Raw genomic sequence first — 19,784 nt, forward strand, 5'->3', positions numbered from 1 at the left:
ATAACCTTGGGAGGGGGAAGTGTTGTTAACTGAAATGCTCAGTTTTGCATTTAAAGCCGGTAAAAAAAAAGTTGTGGAATGATGAGAGCTGGGCATCCATGTGGATTTTTTAATGTCCTGGAAGTCACTGGTTGTATTGTTAAGTGCTTACAATTGTAATTACCTAGGCTCCTAAGACAGACGGAACTGGGAATCAAAATAAGTGGCTGCCTTCTCTTACGTTGCCAAAGGATCTCCAGCTTAGGATAAGATTGCCTTTTTCTTCCTAAAAAAAGGCACAAACAATGACAGCCCAAAATAGCTATTTAGTCAGAACTGACGACACTTTCTGAATGCTTGTCATTAAGAGAGAAATAGAAAATCCTGCTTTTCTTCTTCCTTTAATTTCTCTCCCTTAAATACCTTGCTTCCTCCTGAAGCTGCCTCACCTCATTGCCCAGGAGAAATGCCCAGTAACTCTAATGGTGCTTCAGCACTACTGCAGGCTCCAGAGGGGAGGTGGCTTATGCAAAACATATTAAAGAAAAATCCTAAAAGTCACTGCAGCTTTTTTCTAGTGAGTTATGCTGATCTTCCCTATTGCTGGAAGCTGATGGGGAGCATCGTGGCAAAGACATAACCACTCTTTTTCCTCCCACTATTTTTGCTGCAGTGAAAACTGTTCATTTCTGCTTGCATTTTGCCAGTTAGGTTTAGAATTCTAGCTGAGAATTAGGGCTTCCCAAGGCTGGAAATAAGGGTATAGAACCCTAAATTTTACTTTGTCTTTCTGATTAAGTAAAAATTGAGTTAATTTGCAGCATCCGGTGCCTGAGAGGAATGACAACAGACAGAAGGATCTGATGATGTTTTTAAGTTGTTTTTTTTTTTTTCCCTTATGGATTTATAGGGACAGAAGCTTTTATTTTTCTCTCTTGCTGTCTCCCTTCCGGAGCCTGCTGAACATTTTACATTCAGCAGCAGTTGCTACTGAATCTGAGGTTATGTTATCCCCTGGAATTTTCTGTCTCTATTTCAACTCCATGTTATTACTGATTGTCATTTACCAATAAAGCATAGTTTTGGAAAATTGGCCACATTGTTTTATTATGGATCCTAGAAACTTTAGATATCCCTAAAAGATGTAACAGGGCAGGGAAGTAGGAGAAGGTGGCATTTCTCAGTCCTGTAACTGCAGATCACTCCAGAGGAACCCAGCTCACATTTTAGGGGACTTTATGTGACAGTGATCCTTTAGTCCTGGTCCTATTCCACATGGAGAAGCAGAATGAGACATGTTTGCAGTGATTTGTAGAATTTGCCAAACAGGGTGCTGCACCAGAATAGCCTGGAATATAGTGCAGAGCTCATATTAAACCTCCAAAGGGAAAAGGGTTTCCTCTTCATTTATAGTCTGCCCGATGTGATCCCATTGTAAAGTATTTAATAGGATAACACCAGGGCTCTCCAGAAATATAAGTAACTCATTGGTTAAATTTCAATTCTTCACCTTTCCCCCCCTCCTTCCTGAGTGAGCTCATTCCCCCCTCCTTCTTTTTCTTTTTTTTTTAATCCAATGATTTAAAATGCTAGAAGGAAAAGCAACTGAGGTCTTAACTTTCAGACGCTGAATCTCATCTAATTGAAATTACTGGGCATAATGCTATATATAGCCAATGAAGAGATTTTGAGCTCTCACTCAGTGCCTTCAAGACATGTCGTTTTGTAGTCAGAGAAAACAGAGATCAATGCATTTTCAAACTGACAGAGGGAACGGATGCTCTTTAGTAGCACATGCCCAGGATCGTGTGTGTGGGGCTTGCGCTGTGCTGAGAAGCTGAATACCGGTCCATATGCTCCTTATTTACTGCAATGTTCTTTGCATGTTACTGTGCACTCCGGACTAACGTGAAGGTAAGAGGAGGCGAGCCGGCAACTGGGCACAATATACATGTTAAACCAGCTGCAGAAAATGTCTACCTTGTGTAGCTTCAGGACTTTTCGGATTGCTGGCTGAGCAGGCAGATTATTACAGGTGGTTGCAAAGGCTTTGTTTTATTGTTGCCGTGCAGCCTCGCTGGGGAAGCATGTTGGAACGCTACTGTGAAGTGACCTTCAGGTTTAACTGTTTGTAATTCAGGTTCACGCTCATAGTTGGAGAGTGGAGAGGGGGGAGGAAAAGATGAAAATTATTTAGGTAGGCCAGAACCAAGAAATCTGAGAAGGTAAAAAGCTATAGAGCATGCTTTGAATTATGATTTAGTCTTTCTTTTAAAAAGTGCTGTGAGCTGCCTGTGTTCTTGCAGATGAATTGTTTAAGAGCCCGGGGGTTAAATCTAGTGACTGTAATGGCATTAGATGTGATCTGTGGGATACCTGACTGTCCTGTGCATATCAACAAATGATTATCACTGGGAATTGGTGATATTGATTATACAAATCGTCAGCTCTGGGTGGGCTGGTTGCTTAAGCTGCGTGGGCGCTGCTGTCCCGCTGCTGTCACCCCACTGACATTCACTTGCTGTCGCTAATGAGCCTCTGAAGTTGAGCCTAAGTTTGGGAGATTTACCCCTTGTCACGGGCAGGGCATTATTATTGGGAAGGTTTTCTGACACGGTGTTCATTCAGTACTAAGCCAGACAGACCAGCTGTGGAATTCCAGTTGCATAATTTAAGTGAATTACATCCTTGGTTAACAGTTTGAGCTTATATTTCTTATTGAAAGAAGTCCAAAAGGAAAGTGATTACCTTTGAGAAATAAGAAAATTAAGAGGCAGTTAAGACTACCTAAAATAAAAATCTTTTTTTTTTTTAAGTCCAATATCAAGTGTTCCCCCTTTCATTTTACTGGGGGAGTGTTTTAATGTGTCTGGGTACTAAAGTTTCATTTTCTGTGTTTACAAGTTTTATTAAAGAACTCCCTGCTGCTCACTCTTTTGTAAGCCTTTTTATTTTCTATTTGAATTTCAAACAGGTAGTATTTATGTTTCGATGACCAATTCTTTTACAACTTACAACCTGGAAGCATTCTGTGGATCATTTGCAGAGTTCTATAGAATTTTTTTTTACTACTTTTTAAATGAACTTTAGTAGTCAGCTTTTCTCCATGTATAAGATGTAGACAGTCAACAACATGAAAAAATAATTAAAAACATCAAGAGTATGCCCAAATATCAACTTGGATTTCTCTCTTATCATCTCCTGTTCTAAAGTATAGGTATGACGTGCATTGTTTTGTAAACTCTGTAAATTGTAAATGTTTTCCCTCCTCATCTTTTTGAAAGGAGAAAAGTACTTTCTTCAGAGGAAGCTCCATAAATAATTTAGATAAAGAAATAACAATTGTTTTGATATTTCAATGTTATATTTTGGAAGTGCAGGAAAAGCTAAGTCCAAAGTTTCTTTCATACTGGGCTTTGGGAAATTTCTTTTTACTCTTATCTACTAACAGTTGTCTTTATGAATTTAGCTTTAAATTTTTTCTCTTTTAAACTCAAAAGCAAGAAAATAAAAACTTCATTAACAATATCTTAACTAAATACAGATTACTTTTGAATAATAAATTCCTAGTACTTTGGCTAATCTGTACTGAGATACAGATACTTCTCATGTATTTATTGATAGAAATTGAGACCATATGCATTGCCACATACAACATGTATAACCTTCCTTTGAGTAGATTAGTTTTGATTTTAATTATGCGTCTACATTTTCAATAATTAGCTCTTGTATTTCCTTGAATAATTTGTAATTTTTTAGGGTTATCTTGTTTTTATGAGATAGCAAGTTTTGCAAAAAGAGTTTACAGTTCATTTGCGTTCTGTTATTTTATGGCATTGGTGCAATAAAGCTTCATCTAATATTTTTATCTATTTTGATTTTTGTTTTATTTATATTACATTTTAAAAGTGTTTGCTTTTATTTCTATTGTTACAAGCACTACTTATTCACTTGGTTCTGCCAAATACGTGCTTATGGTATATAGTTTCTCATGTTTGCCATGATTTAACATGATCATTGTTACAGTTCCCAAAACTTTAAGGTGGTTAAAATTCAAAGGATAGAAACATTTCTTGTCTATTTTTTTATGCACACATTAGACCACTAGAGTCATAATCTTTTATTCTAGAATAAACTTTTTTGTTAATTAGAATTTTATAATGTATAACTCAAAGAATTTTATTGAGAGTGGTATGTTTTTAGACATTTTACATGTTTTTATGTAACAAGATGTTAAATATGGACCACTGGTGTAGACACACACACACACACACACACACACACAGACACACACACATATTTACAGACTTCCGAATGTGACTCATGTGTCACCATTTATTCATTCATCTATTGAAATTTTTGGAATGACATCTAGGATTTATGAACCATGCTAGAGTCTTGGAAACTAAGATAAATAGAAACAGTACTTGCTTTTAAGAAGCTTCCAGTCTAGAAAAAGACATAGACTATAAACAAATAAATGCTTTGAAGTATTTCTGACTTATAATGGACATCTATGCAGGGCATTATTATAGAAGAAAGAAACAAGCAAAGAAAACAAACAAACAAAATCACAGGCTAATTTTACCTGAACTGATCAAGAAAGGTTTCGCTGTGAGGTCACCTTTAAATTGAATCTTGACAGCTAATGGACTTTTGCCAAAGATGTTGAGTAAGGAAGGCATGCTGGGTAAAAGGAGTGTCAAAAGCATGGAGCTAAGAAGCAGAGCACTTCAAAGAGCTGCAAATAGTTTGAAATGGTTAGACATGGGCTCTTACAAGGCTGAAGAGTAAAATAATAGAGTAAATTATAAACAAAGAAAAGATAAACCAATGCTCTGAGAACTGACTGAGTGGTCATCACAATCTAACTCTTTGGAAATTGTGTTACTTTGCTACCTATTTTCTAGAAGAAGAGCTTTCAACAGAAGGAAATGAAAGGAATGAAAACTTCTAATCACTGGGCATTATTTATAACCTGTGTTTTCTTGTTAGTTTTAAATAGAGTTTGATAAAGATTCACATTACATTGGCTAGGATTTTTATTTTAACTTTTTACAAAATATGATTAGAACAATTTAGTTTTAGTCTACTCACTAAAATGAAGCAATGTGATCATCATGTACACATGTAGTTTAATTTCCATCTGAAATTGTCCATATTTTATGAAAAGTGCATCTTTAATGAGAAAACATACAGGAAGCTTGTTGCATCAGATGTCTGTATCATTTTCATCTTTGGAAATGGCTGTATTTTTCAAGGTAATGACACTGATGATAATTTTCTGAATAACTTTGTGTTCTTCATCTCACTGTTTTTCTTTTTTCATTGCTGCTACAAACATAACCACATGTACACTCACAAACCCACAATCTGTGAAATGTGAATCACAAGTATTAGACCAATAGTACAGGCAAGAAAACTAAGGTAGAGAGAGAAAATGACTAGTTACTCTGTTTCACATTGTGTCAGAAGCAGGTTCTCTTGAGTGTTGACTTACTACTTTTTATAGTAAATCTTGCTGCCTACTGTATAAATTCAAGAATTCTGCTCCTTTATTTTAAAATTCACTGAGGGAAAATGCAATAACTTTTAAGAAAAAATGTATAACAGAATGGTTTTTAATCATGGATTTTGGGGATTTCAAAAGAACTACATTTGAACTTGTCTTCCCCATGTATTACATAGCTTCAGAAAGTTTAGTTTTTTTCTCATCTGTAAAAGAGGTATAATAATAGCTCTTAGCTATTATAAGGATTATGTTAAGTAAGGCATGTAAACACTATAAAAAGTTCTTAGACTATGGTAATAACTCAATCAATTTAACTCATCATTGAGAAAATAAAGACCTCCAAGTAGCAATAAGGCTCTAGAGTTGCCTTCAATAAGAATTGCATTATGAATTTGAGCCCAATTAAAATATATCTATAATTAATGAGAGATGTATTTAGGTATAATATTTCCTGTCTCCCTATAATAACTATCACAATGAAACATACGCATATATTTTCATGTTTGCGCCATGGAACCTGGAGTTTTAGTTTATTTTGTTCACCTTTATATCGTCAGCACAAAGAATAATGCAAAGTATATAGCAGGTACTCAAGAGATACTTTAAATGAATGCATTAACTGAGTCTCAGACTTCTTTTTTATTCACTCAGCTTCCTTTCAGATTGTTTATCTTAATGCTTGTTAAATTATTTTGAGAGGAAGAAAAAAAGAAGAAAACCTCATAATTTTGAAGTCATATAGGCTTCAGTTTGAATAGTAATGGCTTTGGCATTCACAAGCCATTTACATGAAGTCACAAACCCTTTTGGATCTGCTTGGCCAGGTTGTAGAGCTAGTTTGGAGGGAATCAATAATTCACACTAAAACAATTTATTGAATCCTAAACACTCTAGAATTCAGGCATTTATAATGCTCATTTTCACCAGGTTTATTCAGTGAAATTGCTCTTTTCCAAGCACCCCGCCCTTTTCTGCCCCTGATCATTTCTAGAAATTTTTTCCTGCAATGGGAGTCCTTTCCTTGCAGTGACCATATTTGTCTAAATTCTGTCCTTCCTTTAATAAACAGTACAGGGTGTCTGTACCTATCATCCAAGAACTGGAACCCAGTCACACTAATTCCCATGCTTTATCTCTCCTTTGATTTAGTGAGTGTAATTTCTCCATCATTTATGGCAATAAATCTTATATTGCCTCATATCATCACTTGCATTATTATTTTATACTGGTAGTTAATTTTGTTTATGTTTGGGTATTGCCCTCACCCCAACTAAATTTTAAGATTTTTAAAGACAGGAACTATAAACTATTTTTTTAATCTTTTTTTCTGATAGCTTATTTATATTTAGGAATTCAAAAAATGATCAGTGGACTAGTTGAAAAAGAAACTTCCAGAAACTCTGTCTCCTTATGCTGCTGACTCCTACTCTTTGCTAGATCCTATGATGCGTCCCACATTTTGATGCTTTTAATAAACACATAATTTGTTGTAGGCAGGGCTTGGAATTATGAATCAGAATGTGTGGACAGTTTGAGTAACACCTATGGCTCATAACAAGTCAGAGATGGTACCTCTTAGGTTCCAGTTGAATAATTATCTCTTTCAGGATACCTATAATTTATTAGTTCCTCACCGGGCTCCTTTAGTTCGGTCTCCAAATGTTTGTAAGCTACGGTCTCCAAATGGTTGTGAGCCATTTGGAGACCAATTTGGTATATTGGGTATATAATACCTAAGCCTAGTTAATGCATTAGATTTACAATTTCTAATAAAGCCCATTAACTGAAAACTTAAAAAAATGAAACAAAGAGTTAATAAAGAATAAAACAGCACATTGAACAATAGCAATAATAGCTACCGTTTGTGAAACTCTTAGTATAAACGATGGACTACACCAATAAGTTTGCACGTATTTTCTCAAATGCTTCCCAGTGACCTAAAATTTATGCAATTTGGTCATTATTATTTTATAGATGAGGAAACTAAAGTTTAGGGAACAAAAATAACTTGCCTAATATTACAATTATTAAGTGCCAGTGAAGTCACCTTGTAAATCAGGTCTGTTTCACTGGAAACCTTTTTAACAACCTTCCTGAATAGATAGTATAGATATGAAAATTACTGTTACTATGTTATGGACATCTCAAATCTCTTTTTAAAATTAGGTAAGGAATTAAGTAAACAATAAAATTGCATATGTCTTACAGAGTATGACCTTGCCATCCCTTTTCTTGGCTTCTTTCTAATACATGTTGGCCAGAGTCAGGCCTGAGGCTTTCTTTTGTATTCTACATTCATCCTTCACCAAATATTTGATGAGTACCTATTATGAGTCAGGAACTAACTTAATGTTATAAATAAGGGTGAAATAAAACAGACAATAATCCTTGCCCTTATAGAACTTACATCATAGTGAGGTAGGTAGAAAATAAGCAAGACAGTTAAGTAAAATACATGGTATATAGTGATAAGTGTTAAGACAAAAAATCATGGAAGGAAATTGGAGGTGTGCATTGGGGGATGCATTGGTTTAAAGTTTTAGATAAGACAGTTAGTGAAGGTCTCACTGAGAATATGACTTGGAATAAAGATCTAAAAGATGTAAACAAAATATACTTGTTGGAAAAGGTAACAGCAAGTGTAAGTGCAAAGTCCCTGAGCTAGAAGCCTGCTGGCATGTTAAGAACCTATAAGAAGCCAGCGTGGCTGAAGAGAGAAAGGTCAAGAACATGTCACAGTGAAGAGATCGTGTAGGACTTTGTAGGCTAGTCTTTTCTCAGTGAGATGGGAAGCCAGCTAGGTTTTGAACAGAAGAGTCACATGATTTACCTAATTTTTTTTTTTTTTTGAGACAGAGTCTGGCTCTGTTGCCAGGTGCCAGGCTGGAGTACAGTGGTGCCATCTCGGCTCACTGCAGTCTCCACCTCCCGGGTTCTAGCAATTCTTCTGCCTTAGCCTCCCAAGTAGCTGGGACTACAGGCATGCGCCGCATGTAATTTTTGTATTTTTTAGTAGAGACAAGGTTTTACCATGTTGGCCAGAATGGTCTTGATCTCTTGACCTCATGATCCATCCACGTCTGCCTCCCAAAGTGCTGGGATTACAGGCTAGCTAATGTTTAAATAGGACCACTCAGGTTGCTGTGTTGAAAAGAGACTTTAAGGAAAAAAGGGCAGGAGCAGAGAGACCAGTTAGAAATTCCTGCAGTAATCCAGGGGAGGGATGTTGAAAACTTAGATCAGGTTGGTGCCAGTGGGACTGGGGGCAGGTTGTTCAATTCTGTTTGTAATTATAATTTTGATATCTATCTTCTTCTTTGTCTTTTATCTATACTGATATTGAGTCCTCCTTAGGTGTGATGTGTGGGTTTTCAGCTCTGCTATATTAATTAGAAAAAAATGCTTTGATAAGTAATTACCATGCAGTTTTACTGCTTCTTAATCCTCTGAACATTTTTAGATGGTACGTTACCCAAGACTTGAGTCATACATATGCATTCATGATTTAATTTTCTTTTGGTCTCGGCTCTTCTGATCCTCAGAGGATGCTGCCCTAGTTCTTAAATGAGTCAACTATAGGCTCCTTAAGGGCAGGAACTGTGTCTCTTATATGTTTTTTTGTACCCATTGCCTTGCACATGACAAATGATTAATAAATATTTGATAAATACCAGACGAATGAATGAATGTTAGCCATTCAAATAGCTGGACATATTTTATAAAGTACCTCTTTAGACTGGATGTGCTACCACCAAGTAAGAAGAGATGCACAACTAGGTGGGTTGACTTTCTAATGAAAAATTAAGATTAATTAATTAATCTCTAATTAATATCCTCTCTAATGTTCATTATGACAGTATGTTTCCAACATCAGAATCTTAAGAAAGCAGCCTGGGAATCTGAAAATGACCCTAGGTAAATCATTCATAAGACAAGTTTAGAAAACACTATCATATAGCATATGTTTGGAATTCTCAAATGTGTTCAGAAACTGCTATGTTTTAATAATAGTTGTCTGAGTAACATATAGATCCAAAGATTTTCCAAAGTTGGATTGCAACATGTAGTAAGAAACAAATTTAAAATTCCAAGTATGTTTTAAAAAAGCAAAACTTACTTTTACCAAGTTATGCATTGTGATATTTTCCATTACAACTTTTAAAAATGTCTCTCTTTTATAATGTTGATCAAAATTAACTAAATGTATTATAATCAGAAAAATAACTGGGGAAATACAGTTCATATTGACCCATTTAAAAGATTACTTCATTAACCTTTATTGAGTTTGAAGGGGTGTAGAATGAGTCATAACTCATAATTTGAAAAACATTGTAACATGTTCCCTGCCTTAAGAAAAATACAACCTCAATTAGGAATATGCAAATGAAAAGATGATGAATTACAGCAGTCAGCCAACAGCAAGTAGGGAATGTGTAAAAGTCTTAGACTGAACACAGGGCTTCTCCATATAGTCTGGTTCATTTACTGATTAGCATATTCCTCTGGGAATTCATAGTTTGGTGCTTACTTCCCTGGCCCTGGCCTTTGGGATTTAGCCTACTCACCTGCATACCTCAGTATTCCTAATAATAATAGCTAATGTTTGCTTAGTATTTATGATTGGTCAGGCAGTGTGCACCTTACTCATTTCATCTTCACAGTATCTCCAAGAGAGAGTTTTCTATTAAACCTATTTTTACATGTGAAAGGACTGCATGGAGGAGGTTTAGTCCCTTGTTCCAGGCTTCACAGCAAGTAACTGGTGGGACCACAATAAATGCCGGGCTCAGGTACCAATGCTTAGGGCAGGCTACTGCCTTGAAAGAACAGCTTTGCATCCTTTTGGTTTTGATGACTTCACTGGGCGTTCCTTTCGCCTATTAGATTTAGTGACTCAACAGATCTCAGTTTCCCCTGACTTGAGTGTGTCACAGTTTCTTTCATTAGCTAAGATCCAAAAGAATTATTGTGGGTGAAATATTCTCCCAGAAATATTCTCCCATGGATCTGGGGTCAGGGGTGGGGTGCTTATACTTAAAAGACTTCATAACAAATTGAAGTATGAGCACCTGTTGAAAGAAACCTATATGCTAAAATATGCACTTGGTATTAATACAGTAGATAAGGTATTAAACTTCCCATGATGAAGTGGTATTGTACTGTGTCTTGTAGAACCTAGCTCTTAATAATTGACAAGAGAAAAGTAGACAATAAAATAAAAAGTGATTTAACCTTGGGAGGATCTGGCCTTAAATATTTCTCAAATTTAAACTGGAAGTGTTTTATTTTTTCTTTCTGTTCAGACTTTGACACTTTCACATAGGCAGAATTTGAAAGAAGCCAAGGGAATACCTTTCTTTAAAATGAAAGATGAATATGGGAGGCTTATTTTGAGTTTTTAAATGGATTTATTATTTATTTGTATAGGTATAACTAGATTTTGAATTTTAAAAAGGTACACATAAATTTATTTTAAAAGTGTCTACTTAGTTTTTCAGGGGTTACTTACTTTGGAAATGGAAATTGGTACAATGGAGTTTACGATGAGCCTGGATGAGAGAGAGTAAGGTGGATTTCTGAAATGGATCTCTGAATCTTGGTGTAAATAAAAGAACCCTTTGAGTTTGTGTTGGATGTTTAGTTGACTAATTTATAAACTGCACTCCTTCAGACTCATTAGGAAAAGTAAACTAATGAATCAGTTTTAAGTGAGTCAGAATACATTACATTTTTCAACTGTTTTTAACCTTACAAAGGTAATATATGTTTATTATAGAAATTATAGAAGGGCAGAAATGGGCAAAAATGTATACTTCCTCATATTCTTGCTATTCATATGTAGAAATGTGTATTATTTTCTTTTTTCCTATATATATGTGTATATGAATGTGTGTACATTGAATTATGATATAATATTTGTCATGTGTTTTTGCTCATACCATGATATAAGAACATTGTCATTAATAATTATTCAGAGGCTTCTTTTAAAGTGGCTACATAATAGGGAAGCTTTTTCATTCTCTTTTTGGAAACTACGTAAATACAGGTAAGTAGGGACTGAAAGCATTGTTTTTTCTTGGACCATTACTTTTCAGCAGAGGATAGAAAGCTTTCAAGTGTTGCCTTGGAATAGTTTCGAAATGAGATGCAGTTGGGAAAAAATATATATAATGAGTCTGAATTTCAAAAGGATCATTGCCATTGTAGTTCAAACTGGGGGAAAAAACATATACTTAATATAAAAGTTTCTCTAGCTAGTCTCCTAATACTGTCTCAATACCCAACCCTGGCAAATAATGGATTTGAGCTGGGTTTTTAATGATTCTTTTAAACACAAGCCAACCAGACAATTTCCTTAGTATCACTTTCTCCCAGGTACTTAGATTGAAAACACTGAAATCATTTTTACTCTCCAGCCACCATGGAGAGATAATAAATCCACAAATCCTAAAGAATCTAGTAATTTCTTCTACTTTTCGCCTCTCTTTTCCTCAGTGGAGGCTCTCATTTTCTCTCACTGTGTTGCTCCAGAACATTGTGACTGGCTTCCCTAATCTACCTCTGTCCTCTCCAAATTTGTCCTCCCCGTATTCAGACTTATTTTTCTTAAATACAGATAAGAACTGGTCATCCATTTCTCTGTTCAAGAGCTTATATGTTTCTTACTGCCATCAACATTTTCATCCTCATGATGGCCTCAGCCACTTTTTATCACTACCTTCTGCCCGACCTACTGCTATTTCCATTCAGCCCACACAGCCTGAATCGAACCAGCTATACTTCCCATCCATGGCTCATGCCATAGAGGACATGTGGAAAAACTGGGATGTTTGGTAGAAAGCCTGGGTTTAAAATTTGTCATCTCTATTCACAAAGTAGTCTGCAATACTTCTTGGTGAGTAAATCTATTTTTCTCATGCTTAATTTCAAGATGGTATAACTGACATGGTAATGATAAGGATCTACCTAGTATCATGAGCAAGCCTTTAGACAAAAAAAAAAAAAGTCTCAGATATATGCAGGATTCATTCAGAAGATGTTAAAATATTTTAGGAAAGCCAAGGAAATGTTAACTGAAGCAGTGAAGGTTAGCTTTAAATTTGGTGGTCGTCGCAAACTTGCTTATGTAGCTGAACATTTCCTTATGGTATACTTTGGATCCCAAGAACATGAGCTAGAACTTACCTCCTTTGTAAAATTTTGGAATATTGATGATAAAATGATGTTTAGTTTTACAGTTGAGAAGGTGAGAGAAATTAACTGCAATATCGGCAGTTATATGTTTCCCAGCCAAGACCTCTACATAATATACAACAGTAATCAGCTAAATATAACCACTCTCCAAATTGCTTGAGAAACCAGTCACAAAATTTGCATAATTGTTTCTTTGGTACAAAGAGGTCGCTAATCCCAAAAAGATTTAGATTAATTACAGAATAATGGAGGAAAGTAAACTCTTTTATTAATATTTTTTATGTTAATACTTATATACATTTGGTTATATATATTTGTGTTTTTAAAGAAAATTTGCCATAGTAGAGCATTTAACAGAAGATTGGTGTTTGGATGTCAAGGAATGGATTTTCACTTGCAATTTTAAGATAAAAAATATTTTAAAATCTTAACATTTGTAAGTTGTATTGGAACACATAGGAAGTTTAAAATGCCTCCCACTTTGTTTTATTAATATTTATTAGATTTAAAAGAATGATTTAAGTACTTGAGAAGTTTTTTGTGTTTAGTTAAAATACTTTTAAATTTTTAATATATTAAATTTATAAATATAGGTTAAAATATTTAATGAAAAATTGATTTAGTCATATAAACTCTTGGTGATTGTAAAAAACTTGATAAATTTATACATAAAATAGTACAATTATAATTAAAATTTAAAAGTTAAGCAATATATTTGAATTTATAACTTTACCAATTAAATATTAATTTCACAAACTAAAAGAGTTCCACATAATGTTTTCTGTCCATGGAAGATATCTTAAAACAACAACAAAGTAGTAACATTGCACATTATTGGGTTGCCATGAAGCATAAGCAAGATAACATATATGGCATTACTTTGTAAATTCAAGAACATTATTAATAATTATCTTTCATTCTAATTTCTTTTGCTTTATCTGTCACTTCAGTACAGAAAAATATTTACCTTTCCTTTTCTCAATGTAATAATTGTTTCGTCCTTCTAGACCCTGCCAGTTAGTTTCTTCTCCAAGATATAAATTCTTTGTTTTCTATATGGTTATTACTTTGTACTTCTATTGTAACCCTAATGCATTGTGCATTACTAGTATAACACTTGCATATTCCTTGTTTTGGAGATGTTTATGCCTGTTTTTCTTTACAGAATGTGAATTATGTATCTTTTCCAATTCATTTTTTAGAAGTAAACATTAACTGAGTCTCTCTTAGGTGCTAAACACTGTTTTCTGTACCAGGACCAGAGTCATTAATAAGAAATGTTATTTGTGTCTATATGTAATAGGTGATAATGAGTTATTGAATTTAATTTGAAGTAAAAAAAATATTCCATCTATTTTTAAAATTTTTAGGAAAGAAGTTGACTAGTTCAGGAAAAAAATTCGGGTAATGAAAATAGCAGATAAGAAAAATTACAAGTACATTAAAGAAAAATGTAAGCTTCACCAATATAGCACTCACTTTTTCCCTTAGACCTAAAACATTGTTTTCATTCTTATAAACAATTTAGAAGATAGTTTTGCAGAAATGATTAGAGCAGTAGAGGCTGAAGGAGGATAGAGGTTGGTTAGACAAAACTGCTGATCTTTAATCACTCAGTCAGGGATGTCTGCCCATTCTCATTAGGAATATCTGCTGCCCACCTCCAATTTCCTCCCTTCCTTCTAGTCCTCAGCAGTCAGCAAGGCTGTTTTCCTTTTCCTTTTGTCCAGCAGTCAATAACATTGATTTTTACAGCATTTGGTGATTCTCACCTCTTCCCTCATTATCCCCTCCTTCAGAACTAAACAAAGCCATGTTCCCTGGAGTGCAGCACAATCTGCAGAGCCTGTAAGACAGAAGTGGCCAGAGGGAGGATGCAGGGCTTTGGCTGGGCAAAAGAGATGGTCCGTGCCATCAAATCTCATGGGAACATCCTGGGCAGAATATTTTTGATACAGTCTTAACATAAGGGGTAATATATCCTCCAGAGGAAAAATGCACATAAAATGTCTTACTGCAATTTAATTGAGTAGGCTGAGGGGGGAAAAAGCCCTGAGGTCCTGTTTCCATGTATAATTCTTACTGAGTCTATTTGGATAGATAGATACTACTCCTGGGAAGAGGCCACCTCTCGGAATGGGTCAAAAGAGCAGTAGTATATAATGGGACCGGAGTAAATTGCAGGAGAAAAGAATTTACTCAATGTTTGCTTTTTCGTATGCCAGAAATTTCTTAATTTTTATTTATTTTAATCAGTATAAAAACCTTGTCAGGTGAGGGTTACTGCTGCCACTAACCAGACTCTCAAACTGAAAGTTACAAATGCACATTAGCAAAACCAAAGTCACATAGCAAGAAAATGGCAAAGCTAGTCTTTCTATACACAAAATTTTGTCTTCCAGAACTGCTGACTTTTCTTTCTGAGAGTTTATATAAAAGTGATAATAATTTTAAAAAGTGAAGACATTAATCCTCTGTTTAAAGATCAAGGAAAAGATGCTAGAATTGGTTTTGATTCAGTAATCTTATGAAGAAATGATCAAAACAGTTTTGTTGCTTAGCTAAGAAAGAGTAAGAACAGAGAGAAACCTCAGATACTGTTTAGGAAAGATTTAGCCCAGGCTGGTTAAAAGGTCGTCAATGCAGGGTTTCAAAGACTGGGAAAGGAGTTTCAGGTTTCTGGACCTGAAATTTTATGTTTAAAGCATGTAAGTTTTTCAACAAAATCTTTGTTTATGTGATAGACATTAGCATTCCATCTTACAAGCCCGTCGTGGTGTCTTATACATAAAAGAAACTGAGTCAATGGTAGATTCCTTCCTTTCTCAATGATGTCCCACCCTTCTCGACGACATAATGTGAAAGCTAATTCCCAGTCTTTCTTTCTGATGAGGTGTAAGTAAGGGCATTGTTTCTACTCACAGGGGAAACTTCCTGAGAATAAAAGCCTTAAAAATCCGTATCAAATTCAGCTACAGCAACAAATTTCAAGTCTAAACCCTCATGTTGGGGAGAAGCGTGAATGTCCCTAGGGCTATGCTTGAGTATGTACTGTCTGATAGAATAACTATCAGTAGGACTCCCTTGAGTCATACTGTTCGTAACCACTGGACACTGGCTGTTGAGCATTTGTGATATTGCTAGTCTGAACTGAGATGCATTGTAAGATGCATATTACATTTTGAAGATTTAGTACAAAAAAAGTGAAGCATCTCATTAATCTTTATCTTTGATTATATGTTGAATTGATTTCAGATATATTAGTTTAAATAAAATATATTATTAGAATTGATCCCACCTGTTTTTCTCCACATTTTTTCAATGAGGCTACTAAAAAATTTAAAAGTACATCTATGGCTCTCATTTGTGGTACTTATTGCTATATTTTTCTTAGACAACACTGCTCTGGAGACTAAAGGCTAACTCATTCTTTCCATGGATAGAGGTCCTTGACCTTGATATTCTGAAAGGGTTTTTATAATCAGTGTGGTTAACTCTCTTCCTCCCTATCCTGAGACAGACAGAGAGGATGGGCAAGAATCTTTCTGGCTCTGTAGTTCTGAGATCTTGATGCAATCATTGAATGCTAGATTTAAAAGGGAACTTCAAGATTCCAAGTTTCAACTCTTAGCCACAGTCCAAGGAGGTTAAGCGACTGGTCCAGAGAGTTAATGTGCAGTACTTTTTCCATTAAAATGTACTGGCTTTCAAATGCATGACCACTCTTCTCAATGGAGAACTTAGGTATTTATATTGTCTTGGGAGAATGCAAACCCTATGACTGGGTACAGACAGGTTTTCTTGGAATGGAAATTGTTCTCTGCCATGTTCTAAGTGGTCCCAGTGGAGAACCCTTATTTGACTTTCAAAATTATATACTAGTATAATCTCTTCAGTGGATTCCTCCTACCCCAGGCAAAATTAGTTAATTTCTATTCTTCCTTATCTACACAACTCTATTTCAGCTCTGAAGGAACTATTGTGTGTGGACTGACTCACACAGAAACTCCTTAATTCAGTGTGCTTATTTTGTGGGCTCAGCATCAGGCACATGGTAGGCCTGCAGTAAATATTAGTTTTATTGAACTGTTTTTTTTTTTTGGAAAACTCCCACAGACTCCCTTTTATGTCCTAAATCTTGTTATTCTATTCTTGTTATTCAGTTTCATTAAAGTAGTAAATAAAACCATCAACTTTTTCTTTCTTTACATACCTATGTTTTTCTCAATCAGTGATACTTAGAAAATGCTATCATGTTTCGGAAATACCATTCCTTCACTCTTTCTTAATCTCCCCATTAGTCATATATTGAATTGCCTCATCAAAGGGACCCTCTCTAAATAAATGAAGTTGGACTTGTCAGTCAGGGGCGGAATGAGTAGGCCTGAAGAAGCCATGATTCATGCAATCTCATTTCCATGGTATATGCCTTAAATGCCACATCTCCAGTTAGCAGTTAGTCTCTCAGGAAAAAAAAATTTAGCTTTGCATTCCTTTTGGGTTTTAAAAATTCCCTTTTTAAGTTTGTGCTAAGAATGAATTCCCTTTGGCCTTTTGGCTTTCTCAAGGTGGGATTTAAAAATGGCTCCATTTCCCCTAAAAATTGATGATAAAACCTGTGTCTACTGATACCCTCATTTTAGCATTAAACAGCTACAACAGTGTAAAGAAGAAGGGAATGAGTTTTTTGGCTTGCCATGCCTTGAATTCAGTTCTTTTCTCTCTTTCTTTGCAGATATGTCAGGATGGGAGATAATTTGAATACATAGATTCCTGGCCCTAGTCCCTTGGCCTTACTATTCCCATTTTCTTTTCCCTGCCCACACTTTTATTTGCTAGGCTGCAGAAATAAAAGACCTGTACTGACACAAGTTCATCATATTCACAAACACTGATGTAAGAAGATTGTTAAATTTGTGCCATGGAGTTATCTATTTATTCATTCAACTTTCACTTATTGGATGTCAACTGTGTTTTAGCTACAGAGGCAGGCATCTTTAGTGATTTTTTTTAAAATTCAAATTCCTGTTTCAGAGCTGAAATAACTAAAACTAAAATACCTTAAGTGACCTCCCCAAGGTCAACGCTTATAAATAGTGTATCTAGCACTAAAACTGACATCTGGGTGGAAAAAAATTGTGCTCATTTTATGATACTGTACTACTGTTTCATGATATAAAAGAAATTGTGGCTTACTGTAGTGTAGCACAGTGATTAAGAATGGGGGAATGTGGAGTCTCTCTGTGTTTCTATCAATGCTCACAACCCTATAGACCTAGGTGGAAAGACCTTACTCAGTTTTTTCAACCTAACTTCAGTGACTTGATCTAACAGTGTTTATAATTATGGTGTCTTAAGAAGCAGTCCTAAAGCTCCAAAATTCTGTGACGTTGTTTTCCACTATAGGAAATGCCATCTGCTGTCCCCAACCCTTTTTCAAATGTCTTGATTTTTCTTCCACCTCTACCACTGCTCCTATAAGATGCCTTTTATTTTTTGCTGGGGCTACTATAATATATTCCTAACTCCTACATCTGTTCTTGGCCCACTCTAGCCTGTTTTCCATACTACAGCCAGAGGGAGGTTTTTCAGGTAAGAATTGGATCATGTCAAAAACCTGCTTAAAAGGCTTTCTCTTACTTTAGATATGGTTACAAGGTATTGTGTGGTCTGACCTGATCCTCTAGGTTTGCTGCCTACCACACCCCTCTATTCCCTTTGTGAACCATATTTTCTCTCCTTGCAACAGTTCCTCAAAAGATCAGCCATTTTTCTAAGATATATCCTTTGCAATATTCCTTTCCTAGAATGTCCCATCAATCCTTCATCTAGTTAAGTGCTATTAATCTTTCAGATCTTATCTCAAACCTCCAACCTTCATGGAACCCTTTCCTAACTGTCTTTTCTAGGTCTGTTCCCCTGCATTAACTCTCATTTCATCTGAACCCATTTTTTTTTTTTTTGGCACTTACCAGACTTTGCTAAAATATATATATTTTAAAATATAGAATATTTCTTTGATTATTTTATTATCTTGGAATGGAAATTGTCTCCCTGCTGGACTACAAATTCCATGGTGGCGGCAATCATATCAGTTTTACCTACATTATATCCTTAGGATTTTGGGGTGTGATAAATGACAGAAGGAGGCAAGCTTTTTTTTATAAGCTGCCAGTTTATCTTCTCCAAATTAACATGTCTCCTGTCTCATATCTTTCATTTGATAATATATCTATCATCTCATCTTCCCTGACTTAAAGCACATTAATTATTGCCACCCCTTGGCTCTTCATGTGTATGTGTGTGTTAGCCTTGCTGTGGGTAATGGACAGCACAGGTCAAGTCATCGAGTGCTGAGTTTTTTCCCTGTTACATGCATGTGCTCATACTCCCTCTGCTGTATAACGGTTTATGTTAAAGTTAATTTTTTAGGGATGGAAAAAGAACCCAACTTTTTTTAGTATTAGTTTAAGATAAAGATTAAAAATAAAAAAAGAAAAAAGGGAACTTAAGTCTGTTATTCAAGAAAATAGAAATTATTGAGTATCTTCCTAAGGCAAATATTTAAAATAATATTAACTGATCACATATTCTAGCCATGCTATGAGACTCCATTAGAGTAATTATTTGTGCTGAATTTGTTAAACTAGGAATGTTTTTTTTTTTTTTCTTTTTTTTTGAGACAGATTTTGGCTCTTGTTTACCGAGGCTGGAGTGCTATGGCGCAATCTCGGCTCACCGCAACCTCTGCCTCCTGGATTCAGGCAATTCTCCTGCCTCAGCCTCCTGAGTAGCTGGGATTACAGGCACGCGCCACCATGCCCAGCTAATTTTTTGTATTTTTTAGTAGAGACAGGGTTTCACCATGTTGACCAGGATGGTCTCGATCTCTTGACCTCGTGATCCACCCGCCTTGGCCTCCCAAAGTGCTTCCCAGCATGAGCCACTGCGTGAGCCACCACGCCCGGCCCTAAACTAGGAATCTTAATCTAAACTAGACTTCAACTGCCAGATGAGTTTTTTACAAGGCATTTTTAATAATTGGTGTGATTTGCCTATACTTTAGAAAATCTGGAGGTGGTACTAAAAATCAATTTTA

General features: G+C 35.4%; 1 protein-coding gene across 26 annotated transcripts in view; it reads left to right on the forward strand.

Annotated features, from left to right (window-relative positions):
- DLG2 (discs large MAGUK scaffold protein 2) overlaps positions 1-19,784 on the forward strand; it is a 2,299,762-nt gene that overhangs the window by 803,904 nt on the left and 1,476,074 nt on the right. For 7 of the 26 annotated variants that reach the window (XM_035264070.3, XM_002754735.7, XM_009007334.5 and 4 more), the window contains exon 1: positions 1,589-1,893. The exons of the other annotated variants lie outside the window; for them this stretch is intronic. In XM_035264070.3, the coding sequence (XP_035119961.1) occupies positions 1,852-1,893 (42 nt within the window). In that variant the 5' untranslated portion in view covers positions 1,589-1,851. Of the gene's footprint in view, positions 1-1,588; positions 1,894-19,784 lie in introns of those variants that run through there. 26 annotated transcript variants of the gene reach the window in all.

Source organism: Callithrix jacchus, chromosome 10, assembly GCF_049354715.1.
Source record: "Callithrix jacchus isolate 240 chromosome 10, calJac240_pri, whole genome shotgun sequence".
Lineage (NCBI taxonomy): Eukaryota > Metazoa > Chordata > Mammalia > Primates > Cebidae > Callithrix > Callithrix jacchus.